Below are 26,679 nucleotides of genomic sequence, written 5' to 3'. Positions count from 1 at the left end.
AGATATTGTTGGCTGAAGAGCTGGTAACTCTTAATATTATGGCCTTAAAACATTTTCACTTTGAAAGGCAGACCATATGTTGACTTAAGATATAGTACCTGGGAATGTGTACAATAAATTCTGAATGTTAGTCTTTGTTAGATGTTGCTTGCTGCTTTTAGTTATGTCTTATGAGCCAGATAAACCATTGCTATAACTAGCAAGCCTTAAATCAGAGATGGAAAAGCATGCGAGCTGGCCAGTAATTTCTGTCTGCAACCTGCAATTTGAGTTTGAGATTCCAGTAATGTGAAGCCTTGCATGGATGAAAAACCCAACAGCTCCTCAAACTGAAGCACTAGAGAACTTCAAATTAGAAATGATACTGACATCCTGAGGTATAAAGGTCTGTTGGCAAAGACAAGATTAAGGATGTTGCCTTCCCTCCAAAGCCTAGTGTTTCAGTCACATGGTAGCTATTATTAATTTGAAAGATACAGAAATGCATAGAGAACAAATGCCAGAAAGAAGATAAGTGTCTTCAAGATTATTAACTATATCTATACAAGATCTTAAACACAGAACCCACTGTAAACAAATAAATCAGAAGGCTACTAAGCTTTTGAAAAATTGTATTGCCAAAGAAATTAAAAGTCTGGTCTGAAAATACTGTAGTTATTTAATCTCTAAAGCAACTTACAGGACAGAAACCAATTGTCTATAAAACTGCAGAAGGAACAATCCTCTAGTGTTCAACTCTAATGTGGCCATAAATGATAACAGACAGGTAAAATCTTTCCACAGGGAAGATACAGGAGATTTTCCAGATGTGCTTACTTTATTGCCGGAGAAGAATGGATTTGGTAAATGCTATGCAGCTGGTGACAGCTGTATTTCCCAATCTCTCCTTTTCCAAATGGGTGTTTGATTATGGTTATCCTGCTTCCACCTTATATATTGGCTGTACATAGGGCAGATACTACTTTATATTTTATTTTGTACATCACTAGACTATGAACTGTCACATCTGGTCTAAATGAAGAAGATTGGACATCCACTAGCATATCAGTTAGAAATAGGTTTAGCTGCAAGGCATGCCTTATACAAGTAAGAAGTTTATCTTCATTTCATGTGAATATTCAATTTTAGGAAGTCCAGGGCTAGTATGATGTCTCCTCAATTTTCTGTAATCTAGGCTACTCTTCTAGCTTTTCACTCCACCAACCCTATGTGTGGTATTCATTCTCAAGTATAAGATTGAATTCTATCCATGACATACATGTTATAAGCAACAGAATGGAGGAAGGCAGATAGAAAAGACAAAAGGCATTACCAATGGTCTTTTAGGGAAATTTCCCATTTTCAGAAACATAATATTGCTACTCATGACACAGTGTGGTTAACTAAATATTGACCTTCAAAGATGCCTACTGCCTAATCCCTGGAACCTGTGAATGCCACCTTATATGGCAAAAGGTACTTTGCATATGTGACGAGATGAGTACATTATCTGGGTAGACGCAATGCAATTACTGAAGTCATTATCAGAAGAAGACAGGATATCAAAAAGCAGGAGATACAACAATGGAAGCAAGAGGCTGGAGAGATATAAGGAAGGGGTCATGAGCCACATAATGTAGGCAGCTTCCAGAAGCTAAAAAAAGGCAAATTCTCCTCAAGAGCCCCCAGAAGGAATCAGCTCTGAGGACATTTTGATTTTAGCAAGTAAAGCTAATAAAACTGCTATTGGAATTCTTGTTTCCAGAATTTTAATCACCAGTGACTAGCACAGTATCTGCTACCTAGAAAGTATTAACATACATTTCAAAACTTTATTAAATTGCTGAATTTAGTCCCTTATATGCTGATGGTTATCATTAAGCTGTAACCTCCCTTATAAGCCATCTTTATTGCTTCCCTGGACTCTAAAAGAAGACTGAATTAATCTTGAATTAAATTGCCTTTGGTCTCTGGTAGCCATAATATCTGCCCTTATAGAGATTCATCTGATAAATGACTCATAGCTCTACCTGATTCTAAAAGCCACTACTACTCAGAAATGATAATACTCATGACAACCCTAACTCTTTAGATTAGGAACATTAGATGTAGCCTATTTGCTAAACTGGACTTGAATTTGTATACTCCTCTCAATTCCATACTTTATATAATCAATCCCTACCCAGTGAGTTTTTCCTAGCTCTTCCCTATTAAAATCTCAGCATAGAACTTGCTTGTTCCCCATTTTTATTTGTGACAGCACTAGGGGAATTGTAAGTGTTAATAAACACCCATTTGAAATGAAATGTATTGCTGGTAGGGTCCCAAAATGGCTATTAGACAATAACAATTGGGGAAATTTTTGAGAAGATGTGAGAAAGATATTACAAACCTCTCAGAATTATATAGCTAGAAAAACATCCTAGAAGCTCACTGACAATGAAGTTCACTTTCAGTATGAGTAAATATACATACTTCACAAAAAAATTAATTGCTCAGAAAATATTTATGTGTAAGTATTTTTTAACACCTCACATAATAAAATAAGGCAACCCATTCCGTATCCCCTGAATTGATGTAAGATCTATCCTTTCAATATTTTCTTCATATCACGTACTGTTTAACTTGACAAAAATAGAGGCAAGAAATGGATTCAATATTTATTCTGTAGCTAATAATTATTTCCCTCCCCCATATTTTCCAGAATTTACAGTAGGTATAAAATACCAAAAACAATAAAACAAATTTGTTGCAATTAAGGTAATCTCACCACCTGTCCTGCCATGCATTCTACATGGTTCTGAGAAAAGCCATCCACACAGACTGATATGAACATATTCCACTGTTGTGCAATTCAGTAGCCCCAAGTAAAGTAACTATTTCTCTTTCCTCTCTTATGCAAAGAGGTCAGGTGATAAATCACCTCATTTTTATAACAGTAGAAAGAGAACTGATAATGTGGAGTAGGATACAAAATAGATGTTCCTGAAGGCAATGTTTCTTTATTGATCTTACAGCATAACATAGAAAACATCCTTTTATCCACAATGAATTTTAAAAATTTATTACAAAAATAAAGCATTTTGGTTTTAAAAAAAGAATATATAATACTGTTAGAAAGCAACAATCACCTAAAATTCTACCACCTTAAATAATCACTATTAACACCTGTGGCAGTTTGAAATTATTTTATGAATCTCAAAAAGAGAAAGATTATGTTTGTGGGCTGGTCCGTTCCTGTGGGTGTGAGCCCTTTTTCAAATTGGACTTCCTCAGTGAGGTGTGACTCAGTTTGAGTCTCTGCCCGCTTGCTGGGCCTGATAATAAATGAAGTACAAAGGGAGCTCCACCATATTTGATGTTGCCATATGACAGAAAGGAAAGGCTCAAGGAGCTGAGGCTCTGGGAAGAGATGAGATATTTGCATGATAGCTTGCAGCTGAAATCAGGAAGAAAGCAGAGTAGTCGAGCCTGAGAGAAGAGGCCTGGTAAGAGTAAGGCCCTCTGCTTGATTGCCCTCAGCTGAGCTCCAGTAGAGGTACAGCCTAGAGGAGAAGGTACAAAACAGGCAGAGATGGCCCATCATCTTGCTTCAACAAACGGCAGCTGACTTGGGTGAGAAAGCACCTCTAATGGTGCCTTGAGTCGGGATTATCCATGGTCTTGGAACTGTAAGCTTTTACTCCAAATAAACCTTTGGAGTATTTTCTGGTACTGTGCATCAACAGCCCTTTGGCAAACTAAAGCAACACCTTAATGAATATGCTTTTATGCATATTCTTCATACATATCAATATAATTAAAAGCTGATTAATTTATATTTTGAACCCTTATTAAAATTATCTTATAGTGCAAATAATTTCTTAGGTTTCAAAAACATATAAAAACCTTTAATAAAATATATTTAACAATAATTAATGGAAAGGGATTTACAGGGAGGATTGTATTTGAGTACATTTAATTTTATTTTGTTTTACAAAAGTTGCATTAGTCATGGCATGTATATAGTACCATCAATATTATTTACAGGAAAAATGAATCTTTGATACCAAGATAAATATCATTGAAAATATTCTAGAATTCAGTAAAATCAACAGCCCTTTAATACAGTTGAATGCCACTTTAGATTATGTCTAAAAATACCATGAAGGAATACAAGATATGAACATTTAATGTACTAGAAGTATTCCAAGTAAGAGATCTCTTCCAGAGGAACGGTATTGGTTTTCCCCATTAATAACGTTCCTCAAAGTAATCAATTGGATTTCCTCATGCTTCAAGGAGGTGGGGAAGTTTCTCAAGTTCTAAAAAAAAGATCAGAGCATGATCTAATCATGTTGTGATGGGGCTATCCAAAAAGAGATCCATAACACCTAGAGTTTCTTTTCCTTCCATGTTGCTAAAGCAGTAAAGGTTCCAGGCCATAAGTCTTTCCTACTACTTAGATAAATGCTTTCTCTCCTTAAAAATATATCAACTGAACCAGCTAGAGGAAGCCTCAGATGTCAGGGTGATGAGGAAGAAGGAAAGGGTGATACAGGCTGCCTCTGACATAAATACTTTGGCAAATTGTTTCTTCCGCCTCTGAATCTCTTTCCTTTTGAATCCAATGGGTCTGATTTTTTCTCACATGACATCCTTTCTAAGATTCATGTTTGAGGTATAGGAGTTAAATAAAAGAAATCATCAAGTTAACAAATAATAGGTAATAGAGAAATTATCTCATAGTGAAACCTGGATTACTAAAATTCTGCAATGAAATTTGCGGCCAAAGTCCCAGTGAAGAACTATCTTGCTTTGCTAATACTCCCTGTACATATATCTTCTGCAGTAATCTCTGAGGAAAAGAACTGAAAATGTAGAAGCAGCTTTTAAATATTCTTGTGTGTCCCAGTAAAATCTATAATAGGATCTAGATTTCCCTAAAATCGATCATAATAGTATCCAAGTTTCCCTAAAACTTGATCTAATTGGCCACCATAATTCTGTATTTATGTCAGCCTAACCTACACAAGAAACCATCCTCTGACCAATTCTGTTAGCCAAGGATCAACAAGGTTCCTAGCAATTGTTTTAGATCCTTAGTTTCTTCTCTTCTGGCCCAGTTTTTTATCAGATTCATTCCTCATAGCTTTTGAATCTGTATCTCATTTACAGTTTATTCTTACTCTGTAAGCTTTGGATATTTATTTGGTCTTCTGGGTTTGCAGCATGGCATTTACTAAACGAATAAGTCTTGAACTCACTCCTCTGGCTCTTTCCAATTCAGATTATCATGGATGTAGGATACCTTCAGCTCTTTGGACCAAACACACTTCAACTCAACACAGGAAGAGATTCAGACATTTGGTTACTTCATCAAATTACTGAAACTTGAATGTCATTTTTTGCTAACCCTTTTCATTGCTTTGCTCATAGCATCTATTTTTTAATGAATTTCCTATATTAAAGACAATGTTTTCTCACCACCAAAACTTTTACTTTTCCCTAACTCTTATACTCTCTGGTATCAATTGTTTTCTAATAATTCTCTAATAAACCAAGTTCCAAATCACAAGAGAAAAAGTAGGTTAGTGGTAAAAACAGTAAAAGAATATTAAGTGAGCTGAAGACAGAGACTGCAAGTGGAGCCCATAGAAGACTGAAGGATTATTTCATACAAAAGAAGTTAAGCTATATCAAAAAAATTACTCTAACCACCATTGAAACTTTTTCAATTATATTAAGAAATTTAGCAGAAGACAATTTCTATAATGTTCTATAAATGGTGGCTATAAACAAAAAGCATAGCACAATGTACTATTTATAGAACATGAAAGAATAGTTTTTAAAACTGATTTTAATAGTGATGTGGCTAACAGAATTATTTTTAATATGAAAGTTTTAGAAAACAACTTAAAATGAATATATTTTACCAAAAATTTAATAACCTTCATAATACTTCCAAAGCCCTAACAATGATATATTATGTAGATATTAAAGTGACCTCCATAATATATATATTTTATTCCTATTAATGCACATACAGTAGTCAATCATAATAAAATATATACATATATGTATAAATGCACATATATGTTGATATGTATGAAGATATGATTGTGTATATATGTGTGTATATATATGTGTACATATCTATGTCCAAATTGGTTATTAGTACAAAGCATCCATTGTAAATCTTCTGTGTATGAAGATATATATTTAAAAAATGGGTAACATACTCTAAAATCAATGAGTTTATATTCTACATAGAGGGTCAAAACAATGTCACATGGAATTTGTACTTTTATAGAGCATCCTGTTATCTGATGCAAATTAATAAGGTTGGCACTGATGTGGATAGGGAAAAAGTTTTAAGTAGGTTACACCTGCCTTGAAAACTTGTGTTTTTATTCAATGTGTAATTGTGTGCGATTTAAGGGCTTGAGGATATTCCGGAGGTACATCTAGAACAAAGGTTCACATCTATTTTGAAATCAGGCTAATAACAGTCTGGAACTCTTGTCCTCTCTTCTAATCATGCTAATGAAATAGAAACATTTGTAGCTCAGGATACTCGAGGCAGGTCCACATAGGAAGGACTTTTTCACAAATAGAGTGCTTTACAACTTAGAAAAAGGTTACACTTGTTAATTCCACTACAAATTAAGGTTTCATATTTACTTTTATCTAATGTACAAAATCAAAACAAAACTCTGAAGAAGGAAAAAAGCACAAACTCTGGAGTCAGTGAGACCCAGAGTCAAATTCTAGTTATATCACTTAGATGTTTGTTTCCCTATTTTAAAAATGAGACAAAAATACCTGGTTTTTTTCCTGTTTTACAGTGTTAAATAACTTACATACCACACGGAAAATATCTAGCACAGTGCCTGACACATAGTAGACACTCAATAAATATAGGTAAGTTTCTTTTCATTTCTATTATGTCCTCAAAGCAATAAGTGATTTGGCATAAAACACTGAGTGAATGTTATGCTATACATAGAATTATCATAATAAACACTAATTATTTCTTTATGTTTTCAACCACTGATAAGAGGTTTTGCTTAATATTAATAACTTTTCAATAACTAAACAAGTGAAATATAATAATGTATACTAAGTATAAGTTATAAAATGGTTTTGATAGGAGTAATTTAAAAATTACATTTTACTATATTATTGTTTGACTTTTCTCACATCAGGAAAACCTAAAGCAGAATATTAACAATGTAATGAAAGATATTCAAAAAGAGATTGAAGAAATTCTTACTAATGCATCATAAATTTTAGATAGTATATCAAAATACATCAAAGAAAAGTAATAAACTGATTACACTTACATATTTCCAATGTGAAATCTTTTCTCTTATATCAGTTTCAGGCTTAAAAAACAGATCTTTAAGGAGCTTATCTTTATATCCTTTGTGTATGTAAATCCATTTTGATTCACAATGACTCTTAAATTTTTCATGCTGTTTTTTATTCAAAAACAAGTGGCTGTATATGAGAGGGAAAACTTATTTAGCTTTTTGACAGAAAAAAAAAGGGAGAAAACTATACATGAATTCATATATCTTAGAATATGGTAAATTTAATGTAGCATTTGTTTTCACCTGATTACTGTAAAATACTATTTAAGGACTTTGGTTTGTTCTCAACATTCATGAAGAGATAAATGTCCACTGAGAAATCTCTGGTGCTATGAATCCACAATTATGTATATACATCTGACTATGCATTTAAAAATATAGCAGCAAGGAGAAATGACTGAATTATCTACAGATAATACAGTAACTGGTATTAATTATTTTTTCCTCACAATGAAGAATATTTTATTTCAACTTAGGCAAAATACTCTACAGAAGTGCTGTTCAATGAAATACAATACAAATCAAAAAATAATTTTAAATTTTCTATTAAACACATTTTAAAAAATAAAAAGAAACAGGTGAGATTAGTTTTAATACTCTGACTTATTTAATCTGATATATCCAAAACATTACCTGAAAAATGGCATCTACAAACACAAGTCACACTAAATGAACCCTACATGTTTCTTCTTTAAGATCAAATGCAAAGCAAGGATATACTCTCCCCCCAAACCAAACATTGCACCGGAAATACTACCTGGTGCAGTAAAGCAATAAAAAGAACCATAGACCAATCTTACCTTTGAATACAGATGCAAAAATCCTAAGTATCAGTGAAAAGAATTCAACAGTATAAGAATAATTAGTATACTATGATCAAGTACAGCAAAATTCATTATATCAACAAATTAATGGAGAGAAGTATAATTTTATGACAAATGAAGACAAGGCATTAGAAAAATTCAGCTACCAAGCTTTATTTTAAAAATCTTTATAAGAAAGAAACAAAATAAGCCACTTTGATCAATATCATGGAGACAATTTACTAAAAGTCAATAACAACTATTCTATGTGATGAAATAGCAAAATCATTTCAATTAAAATGATGATCCAGGTAGGAAGTTTACCATTGCCATTATTATTAATAAAAGTAAACTTATATTACCTCAATATTGGAAAACGATTTTTCCATTTCTCATAGATTTGGTGTCAGTTCCATCTACACATTTCTTCATTCAACATATTTTTATTGATAACCAAGAATTAGTTAGGGTAAAGTGTACTAAAAGTATAATTTACAATGGTATATTGAGAGAAATTTAATTCTGATGTTGATGAGTCTAGGCTGGTGGGAAGCTCTGCTGTACAAAGCTCAATCTTGCTTCATACCCAAAGGCATTGTCAGCAACTTGCATGAATCCATCTTATCATATAGGAATGGGAAAAATTGGTAATTGAAGAGGTAAAATTGCCTTTAAAATATGTGATATAGAAGTTGTACCCTATTATTTTAATCACATTCAAATGTAACAAAATATTCATATGAACACCTTTACCTGCAAGAGAACTAGATAATGTAATTTTTGGTGGCCAGCCAACTGCCAAAAGTAAAGAAAATAGTGGATTTTCAGAGAATAAGTAACAGTCAGTAAACATTCAGTATGAGTTATGTGAAGTGAACAAAGTTCCTATTACCTTGGAGTTTACACTTTATAAGTAGAGAAAGGCAATATAAAAATAAAAAACTAAACATATAATCAGTCGGATAGAGTTAATTATTATTGAAATACAAAGAATATAAGGGAGATATGGAATATGAGGGATAAGTGAACTATTTTTTACATGGAATGGTTTGGAATAGTATCTCTAAGACACAAGATGTACTGAGTATCTCAGAAAAAAAGCATTCCAGTCAAAGTAAACAGCAAATGTAAAAGTCCATATATGAGGAACAGGAGGTCATGAGATGGAAAGTCACTGCAGAAATTTCAGAAGAGTGACTTTAAGAATGAGTTTGAGAAGACCAAAAAAATAAATAAAAGCATATTAAAGACTTCTGTCCATTTTTAAATTGGGTTGCATGTCTTTTTATTGTTGAGTTGTATATCTTTATGAAACATGGATATCAAATAATCGTCAGATATGTAGGAAGTTTTTGGTCATTATTTCTTCAAATATTCTTTCTGCATCTTTTCCATTCTCTTCCCCTTCTGGGATACTGATAATGTGTGTGTTTGCATTTTGCATTGTCATTCAATTCCCTGAGACTGTTCCATTTTTCCGTTCTTCTCTCTTTCTGTTCTCATGTCTTTTTAAGTTCAGATGCTATGTCCTCAATTTCACTAATTATGTCCTCCATCAATTCAAATTGTAGTATGTGCATCTAAAATTTTTAATCTTATCCACTGCATCTTTCATTCTCATAAGCTCTCAGTTACTCTTCTTTGCAGGCTTTCAAGTTGTTCTTTATGCTCACCCAATATATTCTTAATAGTCTTTATCTCTTTAGTCATATTTTCCTTCAACTCCTTCAATTGATTTAGATTTTTGTGATTATCATCGACTGGTTGTCTTAAATCCTGTGTCTCGTCAGGATTTTTAGTTCGTTCCTTTGGCTGGGCCATATCTTCCTTTTTCTTAGTATGGTATGTAATTTTTTGCTGATGTATAGGCATTCAAATATGTTGCTGAATTTACTCTGATGGTCAGTTTCTCTCTCTTGCCAAGTGGTTTTGTTTCATGGCTCTTCTTTGATTTTTGGTTCAACTTATTCTAAGTCTTTAACATTGCACATCTTAAGTTATCAAAATAGGGCCAAGGATTCATTTATGGGGTGAAGACAAGATCAAGGGGACTGGGTCAAGATATATCTAAAAGCGGTTTCCTTGCCAGCCAACAGATGGTGCTCGTTCACAAATCTTTCCATGGAGGTGACACTTTCAACTTCTACTTGCCAGAGATTTCTCGTCTGGCCAGAGCCAAGATTCAAAGCAGGATGTGCTGGCCAAATTCAAAGAGAAACCACTTTCTGCTCTCTGCTGCACCCTACCTCTTCCCTGGGAGGAAGACATCTGTTCCCCTCTCAGGTAGCTGCAATGAGCCATGGTTTTTATCCAAGCTGATCACCCTATGGATAGGAGAACATTGCTGTTCCCAGCCATGGTGGCTAGTAACTCATGGTTTTCATTTCAGCTTTTTCATCTCTCTGTCCCTCACCCTACTGTGGAGTAGGAAGCATTCTCCTGGTCTGCAGAGCCCCAAAGCAGGTTCCTTGGACATTTTTTGCCCTTCCTCCACTGTTTTTGTGAAAGAGTTGAGCCTTGCCTGCCTATTTTGACACCATCTTCTCAGAAGTCCCATATTACAAATTTAAACACATAAGACCTAATAACACATCCCCAAAATACATGAAGGAAAAACTGACACAAATGAAGGAAGTAGACAATTCAACAATAATAGCTGTGGAGTTCAATACAGCACTCCCAGTAGGAGAGAGAATAACTACACAGTAAATCAATAAGCATACAAAATATTACAAGAGCACTATAAACCAACTTGACTTAACTGACATTTATAGAACAATCGACTCAACAACAAAGTATAATTTCTTCTCAAGCACATGGAACATTTTCCAGTATATACCATATAAACAGGTTATAAAAGAAGTCTTAATTATATTTAAAAGCACTGAAATCAAATAAATTATGTTCTTTGACTGAAAGAATTAAATTGGAAATAAAAAATACAAAGAAATCAAGGAAATCCAAATATATTTGGGAACTAAACAACACATTTCCAAATAACCCATAAGTAAAGGAAGAAAATGCAAGGGTAATTAGAAAATAATTTAACTAAATGAAAGCAAAAACATAACACACCAAAATTTATGGGATGTAGCTAAAGCGGTATTTAAATATATGTATGCGTGTGTGTATATATGATAAACATATAAAAAATTTATAATAAAAGTATGGAAAAACATAAACCAAGTTAAAACAGTATAATAATATAATTATTAGTAGTAGGTGTAATAATATCTAATAACATGAACTTTAAGTCATAAAAATAAAGATTACTAGATGCAGGGATCATTTCACAATTAGCAAGAGCAACATAATTTAATTTTTCATATGTAAAATTTGTTATTCAAATTTAAAATTTGAATGAACGATGGACTAGAATAGACTTACTGTTATTCTACTACAGTTATTGTTATTCTAGCAATGGAAGAACTTTTTCATTGATGTGGGGACAGGGGCCATTGGAGGTTCTGGGGAGAGAGATGGAAAAATAGGTGTAATATGGGGCATTTTGGGACTTGGGAATTGTCCTGAATGGCACTGCAATGACAGATACAGGCCATTATATGTCTTGCCATAACTTACAAAATTGTGCAGGAGATACTCTACTTACAACGTAGAGTAAACTGTACAATGTTTATATGTAAACTATAATCTACGCTTAGCGGCAATGCTCCAGTATATGTTCATCAATTGTAACAAATGTACCACACTAATGAAGGTGTTGTTAATGTGGAAAAATGTGGGAGAGGTAGGGAGTGGAGCATATGGGAATCCTCTATATTTTTTACATAACATTTATGTAATCTAAGTATCTTTAAAAGAAATTAAAGAGTATATAACTAAAAACATAGCTTCAAAATATATAAAGCAAAATTTGACCTATTAGGATATAAAGATACATATAAAATTACAGTAAGAAATATTAACCCACTTCTCTCACTAATTGATAAAACAAGCAGTGAAAAATAAGCAAGGATTAGAAAATTTGAATACCTTACGAATGACCTTATGAAAACATAAAGGGTATTCTATCCAATAACTCCAGAGTCCACACTCTTTTCAACCACACATGAAAAGCATAGGTCATAAAGTAAATCCCAATAAAATTCAAAATTAAGGGACTGATATCATACAGAACACATTTTCTAACTACAATGTAATTAAGCCTATTTCTCCTGCAATCTACATTCACAGCAAATAATTCATTATTATATCAACTTGAACTGTACTTCCCTGCCTCAATAACTTCACACATGCTGTTAACTGACTAGAATTAAACCCCCCATCACTGGGCGGTGACCTTGGCCCACTGGTTAGGGCATCCATCTACCACATGGGAGGTCCGCGGTTCAAACCCCGGGCCTCCTTGACCCGTGTGGAGCTGGCCAACACGCAGCGCTGACGCGCGCAAGGAGTGCCCTGCTACGCAGGGGTGTCCCCCACGTAGGGGAGCCCATGTGCAAGGAGTGAGCCCCATAAGGAAAACTGCCCAGCACGAAAGAAAGTGCAGCCTGCCCAGGAATGGTGCCACCCACACGGAGAGCTGACACAAGATGACGCAATGAAAAGAAACACAGATTCCTGTGCCGCTGATGACAACAGAAGCGGACAAAGAAGATGCAGCAAATAGACACAGAGAACAGACAACCGGGTTGGGGGGGGGAAGGGGAGAGAAATAAATAAATAAATAAATCTGGGGGAAAAAAAAATCCCTCACCACTGACTATTCCTCCAGGACGACTACCCATCCCATGTAAACACATACATATCCCATACTTGCTGGAATTGTAATAATTTTAAGGACTCAGTTCATGTAACACTTCCTTTTTGAAGTTTTTCCTGACACTCCCTCCCAACCAGAATAATTCTGTGTCCCCAGAGTCAGCTGAATATTTTTATCTACTATGTTATTTTTCATAATAAATAAAATATTATGTTTTTTCGTCAGTCTTCCCAACTAAACTATTATCTCCTTAAGATTAGGAGCCACAACTTTCCTGTTTTTGTATTCCCAACACCTAAAGCACCTAAATCACCTAAATTACAGTAAGCAGTTATTATATGCACATCATAGAACTACAATATGTACATCAAATTTTGATGCCTGTTCTAATTTATATCTTCAAAAGTAAAGTTTTTAAATACACTGTTCATTCACATATATGTACATGTCTATTTATGTTTAGAAATCATTTTAAGATACTTCAGTTTCATAATACATGACAGATTGTCAGTTCAAAATACACATGAAAATATATACACAGTAATGAATCTATAGATAAGCATGCTTAGATCCAACACTGAAAGCATCTGTAAGGTACAGTTTAAGCCAATATATTGTATCAGAGTATATTCATGGCTTGAAAAAGGTTTAATTTATATCCAGTGCCACAGAAACAGTATCTGGAAATATGAATGGCCAGGTATATTGATTGTCTCATTTCTGAACATTTTTAAGTATCTAAATCTAATGCTCTGAATAGTATTAGATGGGGTAAGAATTTCATTCAAGTATTTATTGAACACATGGGAATTTCAAGGTACTGTTATTTCAACTTAATATGTGTCATTTATAAAAATATATTAGTTATATATGTTTAGTGTGAGAAAATATAATTTATAACTTTTACAAAGTGTAAATTCCACTTTTTCCCAAAATTATGAACCACAAAAACTAAGAATGAAACCTCAACTAATACTGTATTATTCTGGCAAAATATTGGGCACGTTTTCTTGCTCTATGAAAAAAATTTGCCTGGTCCAGTATTGTTTTCCACAATTAAAAATAAGCAGGATATAAAATCAACACCAATTTCAGCATTTAATCCTGGAGAGAACAAGCTGAGAATTACTGCCTCTTCCCCTAAAGGAATTCTCATTCTATTTTACTAAAAAAAAATTATCAATTGAGTTATTTTATTAACTAAGATAATGAAATACACATATTACTCAGGAATTATTTAAAACTTCAGTTCAGGTGTGATCTCTTCCTAAAAATGGAAAGAAAGGTAAAAAGAGCATAGGATTTAGAATATATTAAACAGCAGAAACCTGATGTGGAGATTTAGCATGCACAGTCTCCTCTCTTCACAACTGACCACAACTGTCTAATACATAATAGTTGTCTGATATTGGACAGATATCCTAATCTCTTGATCACATTTCAATTCTTAGTGGCTCTATCTATAAAATAAAATAGGAAATAGAGGACCAACTCATAAGCTCTGTTATATTAAATGATGTAAACTGGTTTAAAGTATCTAATATGGCACTTTATGCATACTGCACATTCAATAAGTGTTTGTTTCCTATCTTCCTTTTCATCCCTTTACATTTTTTACAACCCATCAACCTTGCCAATAATCTTCCCTATGGCTTAAGTATAACTATCTTTATATGAATTTAGTAGGCTGTCAATCTGATTATAATATTTCACTATAAGAATAAAAATGTAGGTCACTTGCACCCTATCACCCGTACATTAGGGATACTACTACTCTAAAAAAATAGTAGCATTAATCATAAAAATTCTAAATTTATGCTGTTTGTGATATTTCAAGTAGGTTAAGTGAAAATTTTCAAGCCTGGTACCAAATATTTGGGAGTGGAGAGACATTCCTCATATCTAGACTTAGATAAAAAGAGAACTAATCAATTGGTCCACTATGTTATGGGAATCAACAAGTGTTATTCCATGCTGCTTTCTATTTCCCAAGTCTACCTGCCTTTCCTTTCCTATAGATGAATCCAGAAATACTTTTCTGATTCCAGTCCTTATAGTTTCTCTACTTATTGGGTATTCATCTTTCAGCAAATATACTTTGAGCACCTAATGTGTCAGGCACTTTGTTATATGCTAAAAATACAGTGGAGAACAAAGAAAGATGTAGTTCTGACCGCACAGAATTTACAGTACGACAGAAGATACAGATACATAGACAGTCACAATCCAGTATGGTAAGTGCTTATGATGAAGAAAGAATGTGATGTGTACTGAAGCAATGAATAACCCAGAATTTTCCCTTAAAAAAAAAATGGGAGCAGATGGAGGATTTTAAACTGGTGAATAAAATTACTAGAGTTATTATTTTGAAATCTAGCTCTGTGACTGCTATGGAAAATGTAGTTGCAAGAACTATAAGAAATTCAAGGAAAAAATGTTTCCCACGGGGTCAAACAATAGAGAGAACACAAAATAAAACAACAACAATAGTAATAATGACATTGAAAAAGAGGAATAAGAATATAATATCTACTTGCATAGGTACTATGTACTATATATGATTTCACATGATTACCACAAGCAAGTAGCAAAATAAATTCTGCTTTTATTACCATTTCCCCCATTTTCTCAGGCTTAGAGAGTTAAGTAATATGCCTAATGGAACAGAGCTTTAAAGAGAGAAAGAATTTAGATCAGCTTGTCTTGAACCACTATGGTATATTATTATTACTGACATCTCTCCCTATAAAGATTATTCAAATTATGTTTTTGCTTGTTGAGGCTTCAGAAACTGTTCCTATGAATATAGGTTTTACCTCATGTTACATAAATATCAGAGGGAGTCACAATTCTAAGAGGGAAAAACTTAATCCTAGGGGCATAAATTAAAGACAAGTCCCTTTAATTGAATGTTTACTTTACATGAAACACATACTAGGTTTAAATGGAACATACAAGACAGAAGTATTTTAAATAAATATGCACCTGTTAGCAGCTGTCTTATACTTCCCCACATCCTTTACGCTAGATGATTTGACTTGTCCCCACTTATGAGCTCACTCTCTCTCACACTTAAACCTTAGTTTGAAAAAACATGGAAATCCTTCTTCAGAAATTGTATGAAATGTTCATTCATTCCCTCATATGTTTGATATTAGTACAAAAATTCAAGGCAATGTATCTTATTTTATCTCTAGCAGTACAATGTTCAGAGATTCTAGCAAGAATAGTTTCCGCTATTTACTGAAAAGGAATGCAAGAAACAGAGAGTAAAAGACAACTAACAAAACAACATGATGAAAGATATTTCAGCAAAATTGTCTTCATATCCAAATAGAATATAAAATCCTCATACAGATGTTTCATGGTTTATATTTCAATAGTATCCCACTATACAATCCATGGCTAATAATTCTATTACTCCATTACATGAGAGAAAATCAAATACGCTTTTGACTGATATTTTTAAGACTAACAAAAATTGTCAGAATTACTCAAACAAGAATACACACTTTATTGTTTATTTACTTAGATGGTCAAAAAAAGAAAAAATAAAGGAATCGAATTGTCATGATGCTATATATTATTATGATACAAATTATTACATGTCTGTGGTATTTTCTTTAAAACCAGATCAATAGTCTATAAAATGCCAGTTTGATGACAGAGAACACAAAAAATGCAAATTATTGGAGAATTGACTTTTTATCACTGATCTTATTTTAATATTCAAAATAAAACATACCTCAGTTTCTTCCTAGCTAAGAAGCCACGTATCCATCTTTGAACAATCAAAATTGGTGAATTGTGAGCCAGGATTTCATTAATTTTTGAAATAATATGTTTAATGTTATTAATTTCATCCTCATAGGTTGATCCCTGTATAAAGAAAATACATTCTTTCATGAAAGTAGTTCCAAAGACATTTGAACTTGGTAATCTAATGTTATAAATAAGCCAATAAAATGTTCACAGGTATCTTATAATATATAGTTAAATAATAAACACACTTTCAGATCAATTTGATTAGATCAGAAGATCAAGAATTAGTAGCACCATATAATTTCTCAATTCTGTATACAAAATAAAAGATTCATGATGACAACTTTTTCCATTCTAGATTCTTCTCCCACTCTGATATGTGGAAAACTTTTACCATAATCATCCTGATCTTTGTATTCTATTTGTGTTTTCCCTTTCATAAAATATTATACTGTTGTATTATGATGCTAAAAGGTAAAATTTTAGTAGTAATTGATTCAGGAAAATAGTTGTAGAATTTTTTTTTTATATTACTCTTACTATTAAAATGCAAAGTTATCTCTTCTGAATCATATTTAAAATCTGGAGAAGCTATTGTTTTCCTAATACAAAATGCAGATTTAGCTGGTATGAGACTTGTTCCCTCACTATCATTCTTCTTGCCTAGAGTTCCTGCCTGAATGCAAAACAACTCATTACCTATGATGGAAAACATTCACTCACTAAAGATGAAGAGCAGGAAGCTAGAATGAACCTTGGTCCTTGATGATTTCCTTAAGAAACTACACAGAAGGAAGGCCAATCTCTGAATTTGTGTTACATGATAAAAATGAAATCCTTTTAACTGAGTTTATATTACAAGCAAACAAAATGCAATCCCAACTGATACCACTGGTTTCTTTCAATTACTTCTATCATTAAATATTATATATATATATATATATATATATATATCCCTACAATATATGCTATGCACTTCAAATTTTTAAAGTTACTTTGATTTTATAAAGAAGAATTTTCCTCTTTTTTGAACATATAAATGTTGTCCAATTAGATCCAAGAAAATAAAGTTCTAGAAATCATTTTATATTATAATTAAGGATGAAAAGGACCCTTCTAGATATTTTTGATGTGTGATAGGACCCAAGTTTTAGTTATACTACTAAATTTGTTTCTTTTAGAATGAACAAACACTCCTTTAATTTCCATATCTATGCCTTTCTAATAAAATAATGAGCACAATTATTGAAAAAATTTTGTGAACTGTTATAAGATTTATTATTTTTTTAGTTTTCATAATATATTTATAACTCATTAATAATAAGTGCAATTGAATGTTTAGAAGTTATATCAACATTACTAAATCAGTATCTATACCCATTGATACTGATATAAAGCTTATCAAGAGTTTGTTTATATTGCTATAGATTAAATAAAATTTTTCAATGATCAAAGAATAAAACATTATTCTGTATAGCCTAAATAATATAAGATATATAAATATCTCTAAACCTTACTACATTTATGATGGGGTCAGAAATGCAAGTCAAGGACCTTCAAAGATTTCAATTATCCAGCACAAAAGCACTACAGACTTTAGGGAGAAAGCATGGCCTTGCTGATGCCTTGATTTTGGACTTCTAGCCTCCAAAATCATGTCTCAATCAACTTTGTTGTTTGAGACAACCCATTGTTGTTGGTATTTGTTATAGCAGCTCTGGCAAACTAAGACAGATATGATGAAGAGTAAGTAAGATATTTTCAGAAAGGCCTTCCCAATCCCCTCTACGTAAAGTAGCCTAAATCTCCTCCCCTTTTAGGCTCTGTTGACTTATTTTCTTTTCTTTAGCAATTACCACTATCTGAAATTTTATGGTTGCTTTGTTTTGTTTTTCAGTATATGTGCTTAATTACTGTCTCTTCCTACTGGACTTTCTGAGGGCAGGAACTTTGTCAGTATAATTTACCACTGAATCCCTAAAGCTTAAGATATTAGATGATACTCAATACACTGGTAAATGAATGAATGAAAAAAATATTTAAAGTGGCTACCATAGGATTTTTTTTTTACTGAATATTTGTCCATCCACTACTTTACGTCTATTTCTTTCTTCACTGTCACTGCTATCTGCCTATATCAATCCTAATCACATCATTTCTGATCTATTGTAACTGCTTTCCCTGCCCTCAATTGTCTCCCACCCATCCACAAACAAAATATGGGATTATTAATCATCTTTTAAACCTTTTCAATACTATTTATTCATAGAATTCCTACTATTAGAGAACTTTAATTTTCTAACTCAAATAACTTCAATCTTCACTGAATTCATGAAGAAATCATAACTCCTTAGTATGTCATTCAAAGTTCTTCTCAGTACTTCCGCCCACCCCCCCCCATTTCCCATTACTTCTTTAAATGAACCTAAATCATTTTTTATCTGCAAAAGGGTCCAGATTTAGACATCCAGACTTAACGAATGCCTCCTTTTTTATTTTTCTAAGTTTTTATATTACAAAATTATTATGCTCATAATTTGTATGCAGTTATAAAAATCTTCCAACTTTCTCAACTACAGCCTTCCCACACATAATCACCATTCACTGTTCATTAAGCCTTTCAGATATGATCACTGTTCAAAATAATTTTCAAATAATTTTCTATTTTTCCTCAAATTTTCATGCATATATATGTGAATTTATATATATTAACATATTATAGGCAGTGTGTGTGCTACAGTTTATTTGCTTTTCTACTACTTTACCTCATAGTTGATTTTTTAACAGTTGCAGTTAACCCCTCTTCTGAACTCTTGTGTGATTTACTTGTTCTAACATTCATGATGGCATGAAGCATACTTTCTTATATTTTTATCTATCCATTTAAGTATTCTATAATCTCTAACTAGATATCAAGTTTTTCCAATTACCTCTTCCAAGATGTTAAAAATCAACATATAATGATGGTTTGATTTTTCAGATATTGAGTATTTTTATCTTCTTCTAATAACTAATTGAAACTGTCCTTTAAGGCATTCCAAAAAAAATCAAATATTTCCCAGTGGAAATATCTGAATACTAAAAACCTTAATAAGTAATGGATATCATTTTAATTTTTTCAAAATCTTGTTTCTTTACAATTTGATCTATTAAGGCCCAACAGTTTTTATGCAGTGGGCATTGAAGCTTTTTAAAATTTTCAGATATAAGGCTATTACTAAAATGTTCACTGATATATTACGTTTTATATAAATAATGAACAAATATTAAGAAGTTTACACAATATGGTATAAAACTTAAAAGTTAAAATTTTACTTCTATAAATTTATTTTAAAAGAAACCCTAATGAAGCAAATTACCTTTCTCAAAGCAGGGCTGATATTAAAGAAAAGTCGATGGTTATAAGTTCTGAATCTTTCAGGAAGATGCCAGTTCTGAACTATTTCTTCATCAGAAATCACATGATAATCCAGAGCTTTGAGAGACCATATACTGTTAACAAGAACATGTCTATATCCTTTTTTAAGACTTACTGGACAATCAAACATTGTAAGGGCAATGAGGTTAGGACAGGCAGATAATACACATACATTCTTTAACTTCACAAACCCATTGTCATGAAGATAGAGGAGTTTCAGTTTCTTCATTCCACTCCAAAATTTGGTGTCTGGTAGAATTTTTATCTGAAATAGTATCAATAATAGCTTAAATTTAAATATTAATTTTTATAAATTTCCTGGAAAATGGACAAACATCTATTAAACATCTAAAATGAATATTTTCTCAAATGACAAATTTCTAATTAATTTTAAAAAAGCAGAGAATTTATAATTGTCCAAATAATGACCAGAAAAAAGCATGATATACTGGGTATATGGAATAATTTATCATTATTAGAGTTATTAAATGAATGTATTACTTCCATACAGTTAAACCTCCTTTGTAATTGTCTGTAAACTCTTTTCAAATAATTTTCTTACATATAGAATTAAGGCATTAAAAAGTGCACTTAACCCATACTAAGGAGTTGAAAGAGTAAAGTATATCAAATAAAGCAGTTTGTTTATATTTTTATTTTCAATTTTTAATTTTTGTTTACATTTAAAATTTTGTTTATGTACACTTTTAAATTGTATTTTTTAAAATTTTTGTTTATATTTGAATAAAAGAATTTTGGGGAGAAATACTGTGGAAAATAGCTAAGTGCTTATTATATATAACTTTGATTTATATGCAGATATCTAAAAGGGCTATTGCTTACTTGATTTCCATGGAGATCAAGTTTGACCAATTTCAAACAACTTTGAAGTGGATGAATGTCTGTAACAAAATTATTTGAGCAGATGCACACTTTAAGAGAAATACATAATTGCAAATTTTCCATAGATTTTAAATGAAGGCCATTGAACTTTATAAAAACCAAGTCTTTTTGATCTTCTATAATGTTTTCATTATAGTGACCCCATTCTTCATGGCTAGTTAACTCTCTTGTGATTGTTCCATGAAACATCTAGGAAAAATGGAAAATTACTTTTAAAAGTTAAATGTTAACCTTGAATAATTTTATCTGAACAAACAAAAATGTTTGCTGATAGGACAATAAAAGTGGGTAGAAAAGTTAATATAAGGAAAAAGAATATCTAATTTTCACAGTACCCCGTATCCTGAAGCATTTTTTAAAAATATTTAATTTATTTATTTCTCCCCACCCCCTCATTGTTTGTCCATCCTGTGTTGGTTTGTTGTGTGCTGGTCTTCTGTTACTAGGAGGCATCTGGAAATGAACCCAGGGTTTCCTCGTTGTCTCTTGGTTGACTAATCTCACTGCATCACCTTACTGAGTCAGCTCACTAAGCCAGCCCCTTGTTTCAGCTCATCATCTTGCACATCTTTTCCAGGAGGCACAGGGAACTGAACCCAGACCTCTCATGTGGTAGATGGGAACTCAGTCACCTGAGCCACATCCGCTTCCCCTGATACATCTTAAATGTCTAATATTTACATAACTACTACTCAAAATGTATCACTGCCCTCACCAATGAAGTTGATCAATAAAAAGAGAAAAAACTGTGTTTTTTTAGACTATTTAGAGATTATCAAATTTAGTGACAAAGCCGAGATTTAAAAATCATACATAGTTGAGACAAACAAAAACAAACAACTAAACCTTGCATAGCTGCTATAATAATTTTTGTTTAAAGTTACTGTAAATAAAGAAATACATTGAAATGATAAACCCCAAATTTAGGATAGCAGTAACCTCTTTGGGAGAGGCTGAAAAATGCACTTAGATGCAATTAAGTTACAAAACAGTGGCTTCGACTGAATTAATAATTGTTTATTTCATAAAGAGACAATTGGTCATCCATTATTTATTTTTATGTTTAATTAGACAATTAGGATTCAAATTTCTAACCGACTTAAAATTTGACAAAGTAAATGCATCTAAAAATAGCTCTGCAGCAAAACTGTTATACATATTTTATATGGTATTTCTCATGTATAAGAAATGCATTGCTTAGATTATGTAAAAGTCTTTTGCTTTATTTTCATGTCTATCAATATCAGTTTACAATGGATTACTTGCATAAAATTTCACAAAAAATAATTTCTCACACCACTATCAAAACAATTTTCTGAAAGGTTTTATGGTTAATTTCTGACACATTATAAAATAAAACTGCAGGCAAACACAGAGGAAAGACATTGCCTATTCTTTCACAAAAACAGTCCATTATCAAAATCACCCAGATAACAGAAAATTTATCAGCCTTTTAATCAGTTTTAAGATGAAGATCCCATGTGTATTAGTCAGCTAAAGGGGTGCTGATGCAAAGTACCAGAAATCTGTTGGCATTTACAAAGGGCATTTATTTGAAGTAGAAGCTTATAGTCACAAGGCCATAAAGGGTAAGTTACTTCCCTCACCACAGTCTGTTGCCAAGTGTAGAGCAAGACAGCTGCTTGTCTCTGCAAGGATTCAGCCCTCCTCTTTCTCCCAAATGTCTCTCTCCCTAGGGCTCATTATTTTCTAGGCTCAGCTGCTCTGTTCTCTCCACAAGGTCAACTGCAGACTATCAGGCTCTCTCTTTCCAGGGCCTCTGCCATGTCTACAGAGCCATCTCTATTCCTCTGTGTTCCTCTCCAGTGTGTATACTTCCTGGGGCTCCAGCATCAAAGCTCCACCTCTCTCCTCTGCCCTATCATTTTCTCTGTGAGTCTTCACCCACTAAGGGGACAGGGACTCAACGTCCTACTGACTATGGCAGAATCAAAACCCCAATCTTAATTTAATCAATTAAAAATGAAACCTCAGGATCTAATACAATCTAATACTCCCAGAGGAACAGACTAGTTTACAAACAATCCAATAGCTATTTTTGGAATTCATAAACAATATCAAACTGCTACACTGTGCCATCTTAAAAAGTTCAATGTAGGATCACTTTCAGGTTTAAAGTTATCATTGAATAAAAAACAAAGTACACTGATAAAGAGGTACAGTTTTTTTTTTCTAAAATTTAAGACCTGAACATATATTTTAAGGAACAGAAGGCACATTTTCATGCACAAAATAAAATGGAGACTAGATGAATATCATTTTCCTCTTCATTTGTTTATCACAGATCTAATTTCATTTATACTTTATTAGGTAATCCACATGGTTTTACCTTGTGCCATCATATGCAAAACTGTAGCACTATAGCTCTTTGGGAAGAGGGTATTTAAAGGCAGTCTGTCAGGCAACAAATATGTACTGAATGCCTACAATGTACCAGATATATTCTAGGCAATAGAAATATTGTAGTGAATTAGATAAAAAATTCCTGCTTTTCTAGAACTTCTAGTCTATCAATGAAGACAGACATTAAATGAATAATTACAAGTGCAATAAATTCTCAGAGAAAAGATATTCAGATACCAAGGAAGTTTACACCTAGAGAAACTCACCTAGTCTAGATGGGGCATCAAAGAAAGCATCTCTGAAGAAGTGCATTTAATTAAACAAAAAGAGGACAGAAGTACATGTCATGCAAAGAAAACATGGGAAAAGGTCCGAAGGTAGGAAAGACCTGAGAAAAAGATATCTGCTGCAGAAAGAAAATTTATAGAAGTATCTCAGACATGTCTCAAAGGTCTTCTAAGTATTGCCTTCACAGCAGTTAATTTGAGCTTTAATCAAAGGTAAACAAATGAGTGATAGTTTGTAAAAGAACAATATATGAGTTCAAGTGGCTTATCTTGGGGCCTATGGAAAAATTAGCCACTTTCTCATTGGAAGAATCTGTCTCTACCCTGTGAAGGTAAACTAGTTCATCAAAATCCAAATGAGAATAAATGTGAATATCTAGATAAATCCTTGCCACTCTATGAAAAAATTGGCTTATTTTTAATATCCTGGTCAAGGGCTAAAACCATTATTCTCACACTATTACTGAAGGAATTCTTCAGAAGCTACCTTCCAAAGTCACTGTACCATTTTGCACCCCCACCAGCAGTGAAGAAGAGTTCCTGCTGCTCTTCATCCTTGTCAGAATTTGGAGTTGTGTTTCATAGTTTATCCATTCTAATGGGTCTGTACTGCCATTTTTTAAAATTTCCTAGCTTCTAACATGTATCGTATAATAGGTTGGCTTAAATGATGAGAATTTATTGGCTTATGGTTTTTGAAGCTAGGAGAAGTCCAAAATCAGCAAGACAATGTTTTCTCCCTGAAGACTGTGGCATTCTGATGCTGGCTGCTGCTGAATTGTTCATTGCCAGACTATATGAAAGCAATTGACTTCTGAACATTTACATAATATCTTGCAAACTTGCTATAATTTCCCAGTTTTATTTTTCTCAATTTTTGGGATTTTCATTCATAGCACCTGTGAACACAGAAAATTTTATTTCTTACTTCCTAATCTGTATTCCTTTTTTCTCATCTTCATTAGCTAGGACTTTCAGTACAATGTTGGAGAAGAATGGTGAGAGGGGATTTCCTTGCCTTGTTCTCCATCTTAGGGGGAAAGTAACTTTTTTCATCATTAAGTATTTTAGCAGTAGGATTTTTATTTTGTATAAATTCTTTATCAAGTGGAGGAAGTCTCCCTCTATTCCTAGTTTGCTGATAATTTTTATGATGAATGGGTGTTGGATTTTGTCAAATGTGATTTCTGCATTTACTGATATGATCATATATTTTTTATTTTTTAGCCTAGATGTGTTGTGATTTACATTAATTTATTTTTAAATATTGAATGAAACTTGCATACTTGGAATAAATTCTACTTTATTATGTGTATAATTCTTTTTATACATTATTGGATTCAATCTGCTTATATTGTTGAAGGTTTTTGCATCTATGTTCAAGAAAGGTATTGGTTTATAGTTTTCTTTTCTTGTAATATCTTTGTCTGATTTTGGTGTTAGGGTAATGCTAGCCTCATAAATGAGTTAGGAAGTCTTTTCTGGAAATCATTGTAGAGAACTGGTATCATTTATTCTTTAAATGCTTGGTAGAATTCACCAGTGGAATCTTTTGGGCCTAGTACTTTCTGTTTTAGAAAGCTATTAACAATTGCTGCAATTTCTTTAATAGATATAGGGCTATTCAGATTATCTATTTCTTCTTATGTGAGTCTTGATATATTGAGTCTTAGAGAAATTTCATCCAGGTTATCAAATTTGTGGTATAGAGATGTTCATAATATTCCTTTATCATTTTTAAAACAAATCAACTTTACTGATACATATTAATAAAGTATACAAAATTCATCCAAAGGGTACAATCAATGGTATTTGGTAAAATTACATAGTTGTACATTCATCACTTAAATCATTATTAGAGCATTTTCATTATATCAATAATAATAAAAAACAAAAACAGACAAACAGGAAAATTCCTCACCTCTCAATGTCTCTATATTTCCCCCTGCCAACATAGTTGTTATTTCTGGCTTACACAATTGTTTGTTTATTGTGCAATTTCTTTGAGATATATCCACACAGGAGATAATCTATTCAAAGTGTGTAATCAGTGGCATTTAGTAGAATCATAATGATGTACATTCATCTAAAAAATTTTGGAACAACTTCATTACTCCAAAAAGAAAGACGCCACTCCCTCAGCATTCCTCCTCAGCCCTACATAATGTTTAAGGGATCAGCAGTGACATCCCCTCTTTACTTTCTGATATTAGCAGTTTGGCTTCTCTTTTTTTTTCCTTGGTAAGTATGCCTAGACGTTTATCAATTTTAATGATCTTTTCAAAAAGTAACTTTGGCTTTGTTTATTTTCGCTATTGAGCTCTGTTGGAACTTTTTTTGTTGGTGTTGTTTTTTGTTTTTTTTTTATTTTTGTTATCTCTTATTTTCTACTTACTTTGGATTTAATTTCCTCTTCTTTGTCTAGTTACCTTACCTTATATTGTTAATTTTATATATTTCTTCATTTCTAATATTCATATTCAATGCAATAAATTTCCATGTAAGCACTGCTTTTGCTATATTCCACAAACTTTGATAAACTGTATTTTCCAATTAATTTAGTTCAAAATAATCTGTAATTTCTCCTGAGACCTTTTCTTTAACACATGAGTTATTTAGGAATGTGTTTAATCACCAGTCACTTTCGGATTTTCCAGCCATTTTTCAGTTGATGATCTGAAAAAAATAACTTGTATGATTTCTTTTAAATTTGTTAGCTGTGCTTTATGACACAGAATGTGCTCTATCTTGGTGGATGTTCCACATGGACTTGAGAGGAATGTGTACTTGCTGTTATTGGATGAAGTATTCTATAAATGTCAATTAAATCTAGTTTGTTGATGATGATGCTCAGTTCAACTATGTCCATACTGATTTTCTGCCTGCTGGTTCTATCAATTACTGACAGAAGGGTGCTGACATCTCCAACTCTAACAGTGAATTCCTCTATTTCTCCTTGAAGTTCTGTAAGTTTTATAATTAGTAATATTTTACACATGTTTTCAGTTTCAGAGTGTCTCCAACATATTTAAACCCATCTATATTAACAAAATACTTTTAGCAATAGATTTATTGAGGTCAACCC

The 26,679-nt window shown here is 32.5% G+C and overlaps 1 protein-coding gene across 1 annotated transcript in view; it reads right to left on the bottom strand.

Annotated features, from left to right (window-relative positions):
- LRRIQ3 (leucine rich repeats and IQ motif containing 3) overlaps positions 1-26,679 on the bottom strand; it is a 154,226-nt gene that overhangs the window by 111,759 nt on the left and 15,788 nt on the right. The window contains exons 4-7 of the mRNA XM_058303362.2: positions 20,884-21,132; positions 19,982-20,305; positions 16,606-16,739; positions 7,305-7,461 (exon numbers count right to left, since the gene is read on the bottom strand). Of these exons, the coding sequence (XP_058159345.1) occupies positions 7,305-7,461; positions 16,606-16,739; positions 19,982-20,305; positions 20,884-21,132 (864 nt within the window). The remainder of the gene's footprint in view (positions 1-7,304; positions 7,462-16,605; positions 16,740-19,981; positions 20,306-20,883; positions 21,133-26,679) is intronic.

This window comes from Dasypus novemcinctus, chromosome 9 (genome assembly GCF_030445035.2).
Source record: "Dasypus novemcinctus isolate mDasNov1 chromosome 9, mDasNov1.1.hap2, whole genome shotgun sequence".
Lineage (NCBI taxonomy): Eukaryota > Metazoa > Chordata > Mammalia > Cingulata > Dasypodidae > Dasypus > Dasypus novemcinctus.
The sequence above is the reverse complement of the archived record's forward strand: the minus strand, read 5'-3'. Positions and strand labels throughout refer to the sequence as shown.